The sequence below is a fragment of the Egretta garzetta genome, unplaced genomic scaffold (assembly GCF_000687185.1).
Source record: "Egretta garzetta isolate BGI_Z169 unplaced genomic scaffold, ASM68718v1 scaffold59, whole genome shotgun sequence".
Classification (NCBI taxonomy): domain Eukaryota; kingdom Metazoa; phylum Chordata; class Aves; order Pelecaniformes; family Ardeidae; genus Egretta; species Egretta garzetta.
The window spans coordinates 3,717,492-3,733,578 of NW_009267230.1; the positions used below are offsets into that span (position 1 = coordinate 3,717,492).

At 34.9% G+C, this 16,087-nt stretch overlaps 1 protein-coding gene across 1 annotated transcript in view; it reads left to right on the forward strand.

Moving 5' to 3' along the window:
• SPEF2 (sperm flagellar 2) overlaps positions 1-16,087 on the forward strand; it is a 138,449-nt gene that overhangs the window by 102,288 nt on the left and 20,074 nt on the right. The window contains 10 exon segments of the mRNA XM_035902750.1: positions 14-117; positions 979-1,226; positions 2,842-2,950; positions 3,731-3,888; positions 6,064-6,206; positions 7,677-7,804; positions 7,909-8,047; positions 11,744-11,881; positions 14,337-14,497; positions 15,331-15,514. Coding sequence (XP_035758643.1) covers positions 14-117; positions 979-1,226; positions 2,842-2,950; positions 3,731-3,888; positions 6,064-6,206; positions 7,677-7,804; positions 7,909-8,047; positions 11,744-11,881; positions 14,337-14,497; positions 15,331-15,514 — 1,512 coding nt within the window.

A 16,087-nucleotide genomic window follows, 5' to 3' on the forward strand; every position in this document is an offset into this window, starting at 1 on the left:
CGCTCTTCCACAGCTATCTGTACGTGCCCAGCTTGGTGCCGCATCACAGAAATTGTTGAAGAAAGGAAAAAGTATTCCTGATGAATTACTAATTGACATCCTATTGGAAGCCATTAAGTATGAAATTGTATAGCTTTTTTTCCTCAGTTATTTAGAATGTAATTATCCAGCTTGTAGTCCTGATTCAGCCATTTCTCTTTATTAAGGTATTTTTTAACCACTACATTTTTTCTACATGGAAAGTGGAGCTAATTAGTGAAGTTAGTTAATGCTCATTTTATGCTATCAGTAGAATGCTAGCAGTAGAGTCAAGCTCTAAATTATGCAGGCATTATTTAACACTACTGAAAGTAAGTATAAATACACATATGACTATCACATAAACTTTAAATAAACTAATGTCTCTATTTTATTGGTTAGAAGCTATTCATCATGTGCTAGTATTTTTTCTTTTAGATTTTGTGAAATGTATAATCCAAGCATTCATACTTTCACAGTTAGGTTACTTATTTTTTGTCTACTCTTGTTTGACAGAAAATTGTCTCAACTACCCTGATGTGCAATTTGCACTTAAGTTCTCACATGAAAATTATTTAAGTTATTTTACTCCCATTAGTATATTTTAAAGACATGAAACAGATTTTTCTATTTGTTTCTTCAGTGCAAAAAATAGTATAAAAAATAGTGAAATTATATCTCTGATCATAGACTGTATAGCGAGTGGTTTTGAAAACTACCAAGACAGTAAAAATTGGTTTTGTTTTTTTTTCACTTCTAGTTAGGCTCGATGTTGTTTTTCTGATTTTAAATCCCTTGCTTTACAGTTTAAGTTTTAATTATGTCTGTCATATTCTGCATTCATCAGGATATTTAATATACTGAATTCAGAATGAAAGACTGCTAGGGGAAGTTCTTCTTTGGGTATTATGGTTATGCTATCAATTCACAGTGTAATTCTGGTTCTTCATTTACTTTTAGCCAAACATCACCAGAGAAGGGGTGGATTGTGGATGGGTTTCCAATGACAATTGATCAGGCAAAGCTATTTGAAAAAGCCTATACAGGGATTGATCCAGAAGCAAAAGATGAAAATTCTGGAAAGCTCACACTTGTTACAGATCCCAGAGCCCCTAACAAGCCTCCTGTTATCTTACCTGCATTTGATGTTTGTGTATTATTGGATATTTCAGACACTGTGGTACTGAAACGTGTGGCTAACTTGAAGTGTAAGTTTCCAACTACTTTTAACAAACTAAAATGACAAGCAGATTCTGATGTATGGGGAATGTAAAGGTTGTTACAATACTGAAATGACTAAATTGTTATTATTTTGCAACATAATAGCAAGCTGTATATTTTAATTAAAAATACTAAATTATGTAATATCTATATTTTCCTCTGACAATTATGAAATTAGAAATTCTTTAGATTTCTTGATAGCTCTCTTCTCCCTAAAAGTACCTGTAAGTTTTATTTATTGGAGCAAAATAGCATTAGTGCATGATTTCTCTACATCTCACAGTATCATTTTCATTAATGGTGCATTATCACCTTAAATGCATCAAATTATTTCAAATACTTTTATTTGTTTCAGTCAAAGGCAGATCAGAAGTGTGCAAGTGCATGTGTATATGCTTGTTTGTATTTGTACTGAATTCTCAGTGGAGCTGAGATAGCACAGTGCCTGGTATTAGATACCACATAAAACAGCAGCTGGAAAAAACACAAGTTACAACAGACGCAGAAATGAGTATGTATAAATAGCATTTTTCTCCAGGAGACACATTTGGAAAGGGATGAAGGAAATGATAAACAAAGGGATATGCCCACATTCATTCCTTTGGAGTGCCGACATTCATTCCCTATTGATTACTGCCTTTGTCTTGTCTTCAGTTAGTCAGTGAACAATCAGAAATTGTCAATTTTGGCCAACAAAGGCAAAGGCATCAAAGGCTTTTTGAGGGCTGTTTCACTTCCAGACCATACATTTTTAATTGCCCTTACTCACCTTGGTGACATAAGTTGTTTTCATTAATATGTCTCATATTGTTCAAATTATAAGGAGTTTAGTTATCACCGCACTTCCATTTTACTGCAGGACGTAGATGGCACATGGCTTGACCTAAAGCACCATTTACCTTTGCTTTTATGTATAGGTAGAAGGGAGGATGAGAGCTTCTGCTGACAATGTCATGAAGATAAACGTACAGACATTTGAAATTCTTATTAATTTAAAGACCTTGTGTTGCCACAATGCTTTGAAAATGCAATACATTATATAATCTCAGAAATCCAAACAATTTATTTCATAAGATATAATGTGGTGATAGAGTCAAAAGAACAATTACTAAATCAGAAATCTATAAAAATTTACTTATTTCTAATGAATTAAAGGGTTTTTTAAATTTAGAGAAGACTCAGAGAGAGAGAATACCTTGTCTTCTGATGCAGTGGACTATCTGCCCATTGCTGTGAAAAGGAGTAGTTACTTAAAGAATATTCAGATTAGACTGGGAAAATACCTTCTGTTAGAATAGATAAGCCTGAAATACTCTACCTACAGGAATGCTCCCTCTCTACAACTGGAGATCTCTATGGCTGCAAAGCATCCATCAGGAAATGTCACTGTTTTCACATCCTTTCTAGCTTAATTTTCTATTTCTATGATTTTCTCTGACTTTTCCTTTCTTTTAGGAGGTTTGGTACCCAATTTTTAAAAGAAGAAATGTGAGATCAAGCAACGCTGATATTTTTCTTTTAATAATTGTTTTACTTCAGGTAATAGCTACCTGCATAATTGCCTTTTTCAATATATGCTCATATATGCTGTTTTCCACACAGCAGATAAATCAAAGTCATCTCAAACTGAACAGGCAAATAACAATCAAAATTCAGATGATGAAATCCTAGAAGAGAAGAGTGACTTAGCCAGGGACCAGGTGCTACATAGGTATGTTATATGAAGTACAAAAAAGTTGTTTCAGCCAGATATTTAGGGATGTAATTATTCTGAATCTCATATGTGATCCATGGTAGTACTTTGGAATTTCTCTAACGTGGAGCCTAAAGAGTGCTTTCATTTTTGGCACAATATAAATAATCCTAGACAACAAGAATTCATGTGGTTTGCTTTTCCAAGGTATTCTTCCAAGTAGAATTTCTTTTTCAGATATATATTGCATGAACATATATATGTATATGTATGTATCTATGCATACATGTATTTGAGGTATGTCATACTTCATGTGACTGCTCTTGAGTGAAATGCACTTGATTTGAGTTAAAGATTTTCTAAAATGGTATCTTCCACTTTTACATTTATAAAAAACAGTGGTTTGTATTTTTTATTGGACCATTAGATATTTAATTTACATAAAAAGCAAAATCAAGAACTACAAGTTTTCTTTCTAAATATTTGATAATAACTCTTTCAGACTATTATATTATTGATTATTATTGGTTTAGTTGTGATATAAGAAATCATAGGTTTAGCTTGTGACAAGAAAGAGTAAGAAATATATGACTAGTTAACAATAGGATTTTGAAAATTTTCCTGTGTTGAAAATGAAGGGCTTAATATGGATGGAGTATTGTGCAAAAAAATATTGGCTGAATTTGTTTTAGTATTAAATTAGATGGTCTGCTTTTTCTTTTGTTTATCACTTTGGGAAAATGTTTTCTTTTCCATTAGTTAAGAGTTTAATTGTATACACTAGTATGATTTTTGTAGAATTTCAGGCTTTCTAGACACATGGCCAAAATTAGAGAAATGGTTTTCAGTCCATCAAAATATTCTGGTGAAAGTCAACGCAGAGACAGAAGAAAGTCTTGTGTGCAAAACAGTGAAGGAAATTATTATGGAAGAAACTGCCAAAAAACAGAATAGAAGTAAGTTTTCCTGTTCTTACTTTTTACAATTCAGGAAGAAAAGACTTTGTTCTTTATAATTAATACTAATAATTAATATATAAAACTATATGGAAACATACATTTTCACTGGCCCTCCAAGGCTTTGCGGATGTGCAAGTTAGTGCACTTTGAACTGTTCTGTTGTGTTTTACCTTTTCAGAGCATACAGATGAATTTCACATAATTATAAAAATAATTTGAGAACATTTTTTTAAATAATTAAAAGAAAGCATCAGTTGGATTTATTTAAATTCCATGAAATAAAGGATTACTAAATTCAGTCCTTTCTGATTTAAATATTACAGGTAGCATCTTCACCATATGGGACAGCATAATGGTATAAGAAAGACTAAGTTGCCATTATCAACATATATTCATTTACCAGCAGCAGCTTAAAAACATGGATAACTTTGAGTGTTTTTCACATGTGTTTTGGTGCATATTTTTCCATTTTTCCTGTTAATCACTCAAAAGTAAAGAATAATTTAAAAATAAAAAAGGAAAAAAGGTGAAGTGTTCAGGGGAAAAGATGCATCAAGTAAACCAGAAATAGTAGACTTCTGAATAACCAGGGGTTTTCTTCATAATTATTACAAGAAAGTCTTAATATGTCTTCTACCACCACCAAAAAAAAGGTATTTTCTTGAAAAGCACTCTTAACAGTAAAAGTTTAGACCACTACTCCTGCACAAGGTTTTCACTTAATGAAAAATTCTTTGAAATATCAAAACTGGATGGAGCATTTTCAAAGATTTACCTGGTTGTTTTTTTATATTCTTGATATAATCCATAGCCCTGCTGGAATCAACGCCAAAATTCCTATTAATGCAAATGGAGTTGAGATTTTCTGTTTAGAATCCATCTATCTTGCAGAATTACTGTAAGGACTATTTGCTCCATATGGAGAAATAATCCCTGTGGTCAGTTAATAATGTGTTATTTCATATTTATGTTGATAGATTTCAAGCCATCCTTCACTAATAGGTTTATATAAGCAGACCAGAGGTATGAGAATGTATATTAATTAGCAAGAAATCAGTAGCATTCTGGGAGTGATGTGGTAAGGCGAAATCCAGAGATTGGTTCTCAAAATATTTAGCAGAAGCTGAAGTAGTTGGAATATTTTATGTGGCCAAGAGTTTTGTTCTTTTTATAAACTTAAGTCGGGAGAATGGTAACAGTTTTTCTATTGAAGCATCCAGCAAGAGGCCAATTTGTGACACTTAAAGTAAAACAAAACACATGTATTCTTTAAATGTTAAGCTTCTTTCAAACAAAAAGACAAGACACTTGAAACAGTGGTTTAATGCAAGTCTATTTATTTCTTCAAATATTTTCAAATCCACAGCAAAACTGGCCAGAATTCATGCATATGATTCTGGGCAGTTAATTAATGTTAACTTAAAAATCTAGTTGTAGGATCCTTCTGTGATCACTGAGGAGATGCTGATACCTTTCCAGACATCAGTTCAGATGCTAGGGTTGAACCATGCTTTGAAGCTGCTAACTACATTCAGTATTATTTTGCTATACTATAGGTTAGCAAGGTTAGTTTTTCACTTGTTTCTTTCTCTGCCACATGATCTTTTCTCTCTTTCTTTTTTCCTCATCCGTCGTCTTTCATACTTCTCAGCTTCTCCTCAGAGTAAGATGTATTTTCCATATTAGGCCAGATTTAGCTCGGTTTATCTGTTTGTTTCTTCTTCAGTGTTTGTTTTTCTTGGTTCACTCTTTCTCAAGTCTAGCATGGAAGCTATTAAGTGTTTACAACTGTTCTTTAATTAGAAAGGGAGTCCTTGAAATCATGGTAGTTGTAATGAATCTTGGAATTGTATCAACAGCACTGGCCTTGGCTTACCTGGTAAAGAATTTGTTTCATATGCATACATGCTAATTCCTTATTTTCCTGTTTCTCTCCCAGCGATGGTTTTAGAAAAGTATCAATCCTGCAAAACATAACCTTAATTGGAAAGTGATTTTATAACTGTGGTGTCACTGTGTTGATTAGTACATTTTTTGATGAACAACACCTAAGTAATGAAATATTGAATCTGTTGCGTTATTTTGAACTTGTCAGAGTAGCATAGGTGTCTAAATCTGATTATTGATACTTAGAATACATTTGAAGACTCTAATTTTATGTTCATATAGAAGGGTCTTCTCAAGAAATATCACCAGGAAAAAAGCTTTTACCGGTTACGTCTCAAGATCTGCTTTCTCCCATTCCTGTGGCACCAGCACCACCGATTGAACCAGGATCAGATGAATGGATTTATGTAGATGAACCACTTCCCAAGGTACTTTCATTCACAATTAAAACTCTTAGATATCAAAGTATATAGTTTTCTCAGGATTTTATGCATATTCTACCTAAAACTTTTGTCTCATAGCATGTTGTGTTTTTTCAATATTTTTCAATGAAAGATACACTGGTACTGTATTACAAATATCTAAATTTACAAACAGTTGCTACTAAAATATATAAAATAAGGAAACACTTTAAAATTTTGATATTTTTTTTTTTAAATTCTTCACAATGTTGATGAAGATAGCACATAGATACGAAGCTTATAATACTTTTTAAAATTGTGAAATACTGGCGTAGATGTAGTACAGTTCCCTGTCTCTGACAATGGCCAGTTGTGGGCCTCATAGAAAGAATATAAGAGTGAGGAGAGTGTGCACTGATCTTTCTCCTAGGATACTTTTTTCTGACATGTTTTCCTCAAGGACATCTTCCTAGTTTCCAATGATCTGAAATTTAGGGGTTTGCTGAGACAACTTTATATCTGCATCTTTGTGTTTCTGTTAGCTCTCAATAGACTTTTCGTCCATCATTACCTCTAGTTGCTTTTTTTTGAAGCAATTTACATTTTGGTGTCCATGATAAAACCTGTATAATTATGCTCATTCTGAAAAAACATTTCTGTCTCTTTGCTTTAAACCTGTTGTTTGCTTGGGTCATTTGAGGACCGTAGTTCTTGTAATGTGATATACAACAAATAATATTTCTACAATCATCCTCTGAAGGTATTTAAGACATGACAGGAATCTATTATATCTTGATTTTGCTCAATGTTGCTTCGTATCTCCAATCCAGTCAAAATCTGTTTAACTCTCCTCATGTGGAGCAGTTCATATGTTTAATCATAATTCTTGCCCTTCTGTCTGTCTGTTCCAGTTCTACTGTAAATTTTTTGAGATGAGGAGCTAGGACTGCATGCCGTATTTGAGATGTAGATTTAAAGGGTGCATGATGATGCTTTGTATTTTGTTCTGTAATTCCTTTCCCAATATTTACCGGTTTTGCCTTCATGACTTCAATTAGCTTGCATATGCTGGGTTTCCTCTGGCTATGGGTTTTATTTTGCTTTTCGTGATAGTCAGTCTGTCAAATGTCACTTTTGCAATCCTAGACAGTCAGTTTGAACAGTTGTGTACCGCCAAATTTTGATACTTAAGTACTCAGTATCTTCACTTAGTTTATGAGTATATCCAAAACCACAGGTATTGGAGTATTCTGCTGGAATTTCCCATTCATTTTGAGTACTGTCATTTTTTTTTCTAAAGAAATGCACAGGTTATACTATATGTTGGTATAGTGTCTATTATCAGTTGTAAATAGTTGTAAATCAAAAGAAACATAGTGAAAAAAATTCAGTAATACAATTTCATGAAATAATATTTCTTATATCTGCTAATGCTACAGCTAAATGGGTTACCAAGAAATATATCAATTAATTTTGATGTTTCTGAAAAATTTACAGGAGATACCTGGGTTTTTAGTACCTTACTGGGAAATGGTAGAAAATGCATATATGAATACCATCAAAACTATACTAAGATGTCTAAGGGATGAACAGCACTCCGCGATTTATTACTTAGCAGACATTAAGTGAGTAGAAATAGTAGCATTACATTAATATTAGTGTTTTGTATTTTTACTGTGGCATTCTGTATGTCTTTTAACACCAAAATTGTTTTTACCATAATTTATAGAAAAAAATTCCAAGATTATTTGAAGTGTCCAGATCTTAAGCAGAAGTTTGTATCTCAGTGGCAATCAGATTTTAATTCCATTGCTGATGACCTGCGAGAAGATGAGGAAACAAAAGCAGAACTACACCAAAGAGTTACTGTAAGTAAATGGCAAAACTTACAATATACCCAAAAGTGTTGTTGGGTTTTTTTTTCATTTTACCACTCCTCTTAAACTATTTCACTTCCTCTTATACGTAAAGTGTTCTTCACAATTATTTCTTCGGGTTTTGGCCATATCTTTCTTACGTCTGTCTTCTTTTTTTTTTGATATACTGTGGTATTCTGGCACATTGTAAAAGAAATAGTTCTCTCTTTTTCTTTACGTTTCATGTTTTTCAGTGATTTTACTCATAAGTTTGGACATTTTATCACATTCTAACAAATCTTGGCAGTCATCTACTTTTTCCATAAATGATATATGGTAATACATGTTTTCTAAAAAAAGAAATTTCTCATACACAGATTTCTTTGAAATGTTGTGACTCAGGTAGATCTTTACCAGGTCACACATGTCCTGAGAGTTCTTCACAAAAATCCATAAGACTAAAGGTCCTAACAAGTTTTAACATAGGCAGGAAGTAGAGCTATCTTTGAATTTATCAGATTCCCATTTCAGAACAGACATGATTTTAGTTGAAATCATATCAGAAAATGCTCCCAGAAAAGGGGAAAAGAAATGCTGGCAACACTGTTAGTTGAAGGGAATATTGGTGTAATCATGGATGAATTCACTGAGATGGAAAAAGCACTGGACCTCCTTTTCTGTAGCATTATTTCAATAGGATGAAGTAGAGGACTTAAAAATCATCATCCATATTCCTGATTTCTACTAAATGGAATTATTAAAAGACTGGAATTCTTCTGTCCTATATTTTAGAAAGCAAAATTTAAAATGCTTGGCCTTTCAGTCATAAAAAAAATCCATGTTTGACATTGTCTGTTTCAAATTAGGTTGAGAGGAGGTGATAGTCCCATATGACGCACTGAGACTCAGATACTGTAATAAGGCTAATACCAGTGAGTAAGGCACTGAAACACTATCCACACTGGAAGCTGCCAGCTGTGAAACCTGAAAACAAAATTTCTCTGATATCAACATGAAAATGTAAAAATCCACCCGATTTTGTGATGTGTATGAAGTTCATCAAAGGTCTAAAGCCCAAAGGGCAGCCAAGGCTTTGCCATCCTAAAGATCCAAACTCAGAGTCACTGTGGATAAAACACGCTTCAGCAGCCTATCTCTGTAACACTCCCTTTCAGTAATTTCTCCAACTTCCCTTTCACTTTATTGCTATCATCACACATGGTCAGTCACTTGGTCACACTACTTCTCTTGTTCCAGATGGGAGAGGACTTGGCACATGTATCCATTTTTTCTTTTTTTTTCACCCACCTGAGTACAAGGAAAGGAGAGAGAAGCTGCCTCTCTTTGAAAAGAGGCAGAGTGGTGGGAGAGAGACACATAAAACATGCTTTTAGCTTCTCCCAGAGGAAGATACCTCACTGTCTCCTTCTCCAGTTATGTCTACTGCTTACACTAAATCAAAACTGTGACTTGAATAACATGAGGAAAAAGAAGATGTTTCTCCTTATCTGTCTCAGGAAGGTACTGGAAAGAGCTGTGCATCAGTTTGTACAAAACATCAGTTTATTTTGCTTGTATGGTGTTGGGGTTATGTGGCAAGGTTTTGGTAGCAAAGGGTCTGCAGAGGTGGCTTCTGTTCAAAGACATCAGGAGCTGCCCCCATGTCATACAGAGCCAGTCAGCTGGCTACAAGATGGACCTGCTGCTGACTGAAGCTGAGCCAACAAGCGACAATGGTGGTACCTCTGGGATAGTGTATTTAAGAAAGGGTAAAAAACGCTGCCTGGTAGCTGTGAGACAGGAGTGAGAAAATGTGAGAGCAACAACAATGAAGTCACCAAGGTCAGTGAAGAATGAGGAGGAGGAGGCACTCCAGGCACCAGAGTAGAGATCCCCCTGCAGCCTGTGGAGAAGACCATGGTGACAGGTTGTTCTGCTACAGCTCATAGAGGGCCACAGTGAAACAGACATCCATTCTGCAGCCTGTGGGGGACCCCATGCTGGAGCAGGTGGATGTGCCATGAAGGGAGTGGCAGCCTGTGGAGAGCCCACACCAGAGCAGGCTCCTGGCAGGAACTGCATCCCATAGAAAGGAGCCTACGTAGGAGCAGGTGTTCTGTCAGGACCTGTGGCCCATGGGGGACCCACGCTGGAGCAGTACGCTCATGAAGGACTACACACATAGAAAGGAGCCACGCTGGGGCAGTTCTTCCCATGGGAAGGACCCACGCTGAAGAAGTTAATGAAGGACTGTACCCCACGAGAGGGACCCCACTCTAGAGCAGGGGAAAAGTGTGAGGAGTAAGAAGCAGCAGAGACGACACATAACGGACTCACTGCAACCTCCATTCCCCAACCTCCCTGCGCCACCTGGGGGGCAGCACATAGTTTTAGTTTTAGGTGGTTTTAGTTTTGTTCTATTTCTCACTATTCTGCTCTGTGATTAATGGAAGATAAATTAAATAAATTTCCCCAAGTTGAGTCTGTTTTGCACGTGACAGTAATGGGTGAGTGATCTCCCCATCATCATCTTGACCCATGAACTTTTCCATAATATTTTCTCCCCCTGCCCCCCTGTCCTGTGAGGTGGTCACTTGGAAGCCAGCCAAGGTCAACCCACCACTGCAAAACAAATAAGTTGTATGCTTATATCTTCTGTATTCAGTAGCATATCCTTACATGTATATCCTGCAATGTGGACAACCATGAATATCTGATGGCCTTCACTTTGGCTACCTGCTCTCTCCACCATCACTGATGTGTTAGGTAGCCCAAGGACTACTCATTTGTCAGCTTCCCTGTGACTTTTGTCCAATAGAGGACAACTGGACTTGTCTGAAGTTTTTGGACAGGGGTAGAGAAACAGGATCTGACATACTAGTCTGAGACCAAGACTAGTGAATATGGAATCACTCATCACCTGAAGTCTAAGCCCCTCATTGCAGGGCTAGTAGCCTGGAAGACCTTTCTCTTCATCTCAAAACGGGTCAGGTGGGGTAGAACTGCTTAGAGCCTGAAAGACAGCTCATCTTAGCCTACCTTAGCACTGCATTTAACAGCGCTCTTCTTTTCCTATGACCTCTTATTACCTAGAGGTCTGTCACAGTATTTCCATGCAGAGATGGCAATGGAGAACAGAGAGTTTGCATGCATGTTGTGTGCTTAGTAGGTCTTGAGTGCTGTCAGTGAGCCACATAGTGCTGCTATTAGATATAGTCACTAGTTCAAGAGCCCTTAGTTATAAAGAACGTTAAATAAAAATGGCATGGAACTATCCAAATTGGAAGAATACTTAAACTCTGACATAATTTTCTCAGCATTTTTCATACTGCAAATCCCCTTAGAGTACTTTTCTTATAACTGTGTTAGTTACCTCAAGTGGAAAGTTGCTGATACAGTTGGGAGCTTAGCTATTCATATTCTCATGTCTTTGTCTAGCTTAGGTCTTCTCTGCCTGAAGAAAGAAAGGCAGCCTACACATTTATGTCACACCTTTGTATTCTTCTCTCTGGCATATTTGTAAAGCTGTCGTATCTCTGTAAGCATGACTTGTTGACCAGGCTTTGACATTTATAACAATAAAGAAAAAGCCCCAAATGGGAATATACCCTATTCATAGGCAAAAATTATAATTTTTAATAATAAATATTAAAAAGATATTTAAGTTTTCTTTCATAGTTCTTTCTCATATTTGATTTTGTGTTTTAGGACCTAAGAGATCTTCTCTGGGAAATCTGTGATAACAGAAGGGAAGAAGCAGAGCAGGAACGTACTGATATCATGAATGATGGCTGGTTACCAGATCGTAGGGGGATTGCAATGAACCATTTCTTTTCACTTATGCAGGTATGGGTCTGCTGCAGAGTGTGCAATAGAAGGGGACAATTAATTAGATCTGTAGGACAATAAGCCTCAGAGGAATTTCATATGATTGGCTCCAAATAAGTGAGGGATTTAGAATTATATAAGCAAATGTTCATGCTTCTTCTGAATTCATCTAGAAAGTTAAGAGACAAAAAGTAGATGACATTCTATACATTTAACTGTTTGGCAGGCAGAAAAGGTTTAGAAAAATACCATTGTTATTGCCCAAGCCCTCAAACTTTCAATCTGTAATGTATAGTGCTACTTTTTGCAATTTTATCAGTCCAGTGAATCATCTGAGTTTTGTAACGGAAATATTAGAGCTGTTTATCCTTCTGTGATCATATTGACATCTGCTCTTAACTTACAAATGACATAATTCACTGCTGTTGTAGACCCACTTGCTGTTAATGTTGTCCTTGTATTTCCCATATCACAAAATTATTTCAGTTGTAACTTCACCAACAGGACTTGAAATTTTACCTACAGACTCATAAAAAATTGCAAGGAATGTTTTTGAGCATGTGATGTCAATTCTTGCTCTTGAGAAAATCCATTCAAATATGACCCAGCTTTCACACATCTAACTTTCAAGTTTTCAAGAGACCATCTTCAATTAGTTGGCTCTCCCCTCCCCCACATTAAGCCTTTACTCTCATTCAGCCTGACCATTAATTACTTCAGTTCCTGAAGTAAAGTCAGATTTCTCTGTGGCTGCTGTTGTAGGTGCATAAATTTGATTTAGGACTGGTCTGGACTGGAATAGAGTAGACTAGACAGGCCTTTCTGCAAACTGAGTGATGGTTCTGTGAAAGTTTTGGCAACTTTAAAGAAGACAGTGAAAACAATGCTTTAAACACATGCCATGTGATGCTAATTTGGCTGAAAAATCAGGCCTAAGCAGCTTAGCGTGGGCTTTCTCCCTTTAATTTTCTATGTTATTTTGATGTTTAGTAAACAAGGGAACCACTCCCTTATCTCATATGTCTCTTGTGGTAATTTAAGTAAAGTTTGTGAAGTAGCTGCTCTAGTAAGGAAATTATTAACCTAGTTTTCAAAGGGCATAAATAATGCCCTAAATAAAGACTTAAGGCCACCAACTGAAGAGAGGTTGAAATATCAACTGAACCACATTCATCCTATAATTAGGATATTTATAGGACAGAGTATTTAAAAAAATATATCTTGAGTTATATGCACAAGAGAGCCAAATAAAAGCAAAACTGCTGTGCTTAAATCTTTTATTTTTCTCCTTTTACATTCATGTATAACTTTGCAATCTTAATTATCTTCTAACTGAATTTCATGGACACGTATGATGCAGTTGAGAGGAGTTTCACTATGAGTCTACTTTGATCTGTCTTGTGTGGATATGCAGAATAGCCATTTAAAATTACAAATACATGTATTAACCATAGAAGCGCTTTTATTTTCCTAAAGAAAAATGCAAAGGAAACCAATTTTACTTTACTTAGTATATAGTCCCCCAAATAAATGAATTATTAGTGCTCAAACTACAGAACTAAAAATATAATATCTTTATGTTATGGCTTTATTTGAGAAGCAGCCAAAAATAGGCTTCTTTGGTCTTGAGCTCTCCATCTGTGGGTTTTTCTGTGGGAAGTTACATATATTGCCCAGGTGGCTCTGTTTCTGTATAAACACATAGATTTGAGTAAATGCCGTTTATCAGATTTCTTTACACCTTTGTGTGTACTTTGTTATTCTAGAAGATATTTTCTCCTTAACTTATGGATAAGTGCTGGTTTACACCACAAAGGTTTTATCCTTCGTTTTGTGAATGTGGTTTTGTGCATTTTCCCATGAATATTTAGTACTGTTTTGTCAGTTAGGAACTAACACCATACTGTATCAATAAATCAAAACATGACAGGTGTTAAGTGTTTTTTGAATCTTACTTGATTTCTTCCAAGTTGATTCACACAACAAGATCTTCAAGACTTTAGCTGTGTAAAGTCTGTTGATTTCTTTGGTCCAGAAAAACTGTATGGCTTTTAAAATTTTCTCCATCACTTAACCCTTTTTTCTTTTAGGCTATTAAGAATTTTATTTCTTTTGAGCAAAAAAATCCCTATAATTTGTTGATACTAGTATACTTGCTACAATAGAAATATATATACATCAAAATATATTGCAATTAAATTTAATGCATCAAACATTATTCATTGTAAATATTTTTTCTTATTCTGAGTACTAAGATTTTTATTAATCTTTAGAAATATCAGTGTGAAGACACCATAGATGCAAGTGGAAGTATGCATTGAATACACTATAAATTTTCAAACCAATAAGGTTATGTTTGTTGCTCTCCCTCAAACTCGTAGGATTTAGCATTGCTTATGCTACCATTTATTTAAAAATGTAAAATAAATTTGTTCTGTTCTGTTTTGAATTGCAATCTTTCTTTCTTCCTGAGGTTGAAGTGGATCGTTTCCAAGATACAAAGAGACTTCTTCATGACTATTATAGGGCAATGGAAGGAAAAATCCCAATGGATAACAGTCAAGATTTTACTAGAATCCCATTGTTAGATATTACTGATTTAGAGCAGAAAGAAGAGCAAAACAAATCACGAAGGTACAAACATGTTATTAAATTATACAAATATCAAGAAATACAATGCACCAATAGCTTTAGGGGTGTATGTGGGAATATATGTGTGTATTTTTCAAAGGATGGGGAAATAAAAATTTTTAACTAGGATTATAGTCAAATGATAAATCTTGAATCATATAGGTTTAATTTATCCCTGATTTTTTATTGATTTACATATATCATTGTCACTAATGCATCTCTGAATTATAAAACATTTTTAAAGCTGCCTCAGAAAGAAATCTGCTATAGAAATGTTTCCTATTTCCCCCTGCATTGCTGACAGTTTCCAGCACAATTCTTACATAACTAAGTTAAATATTATTATGGAATATTAACAGGTTTAAAATTTGCACCAACAAACATAATTAAATGTGTTATGTAATTACAAATATAAATCAAAGCAGCCTATACAAATGCACAGAACTGAATGCCGTATTAAAAGGTTGACACTGAATGTCACAATATCAAAAATGCTGTCAGTAATGACACCTGCTTTTTTAAAATACTTACAGTTCGTTTAGAAACTATCTAAGTAATGAGGCTGTGCTTCTACCCATGTGGAATATATCAGCAGATCACACAGTCATTTGATGTAGTTTTATGCATCTTTTATTATTCCTTATCTTCTGTAGTTAAGCTATTCAGTTTTCTTGTAATCCACAGATTTCACCTCATAAGGAACATTCATCTCTTTTCTGTCACTATGGCAAATTTGAAATTAGTGTTCTCTTCTCTTAGCATATTCTCCAGTGTAGTTATAAATTAAAAATTTTTATAAAGGGGGAGTGAATTATGCCTTATATTTTAATTTTAAGGATTCCTCTAGTTTCTTGGAAACTGCCTTCACCAGAAATAAATATTACCAAGTCAAAAAGCAAGGCAAGTCTACAGAAGAGTGCTAAGGATGAGAATTCTGAAAATGGAGTGGCCACTTTTGGGAAAGATGAAAATCTTATTACCAATACATGGCAAACAGCAGTAACAGCAGTATCAAATATGGTAAGGAATGTTTTATTTATTTAAACATTTCCGGATTGGACAGTCAAAGCCTCTAGTTCAGTAGGCAGCCTAAACACACAGCCTTCACACTGTGTACCTCAGTTTCATGCCTCTTGCTATACCACTGGTATTTCCATTGAATATGTTTGTGTTTCTATGAGGAAAATTTTGGAATCTGTGTATTATCAGCACCTCTGTATTTATAACTGTGCCTTTCTTCCATTACTAAGAGAAATACTTTGAATGTTTACTCTGTATATCTGCTTCTTCCATGATAAACTCTCCCCTTATCCCTCACTAGAAGCGTGAGAAGAGGGACAAGATTTATCCTGTGATGCAAAGTTTGCTCAAACCTTTCACAATTTCTAAAGCTATGGATACATTCTTTTTTATATATAGTTAAAGTAAATTAGGTGGTCTTTTCAAATGTTTGGTTTCTATGTTTGCTTTTTCTTCTCTCTTTGATAATTTGAAAATAAGTGAATTATTGCACCTTTACAGTGTACCTGTAGTCTTGTTTTGCATACTGTTGATTCTTACTTCTCTCACTTCTTCCTAGAGTACAGGTAATGA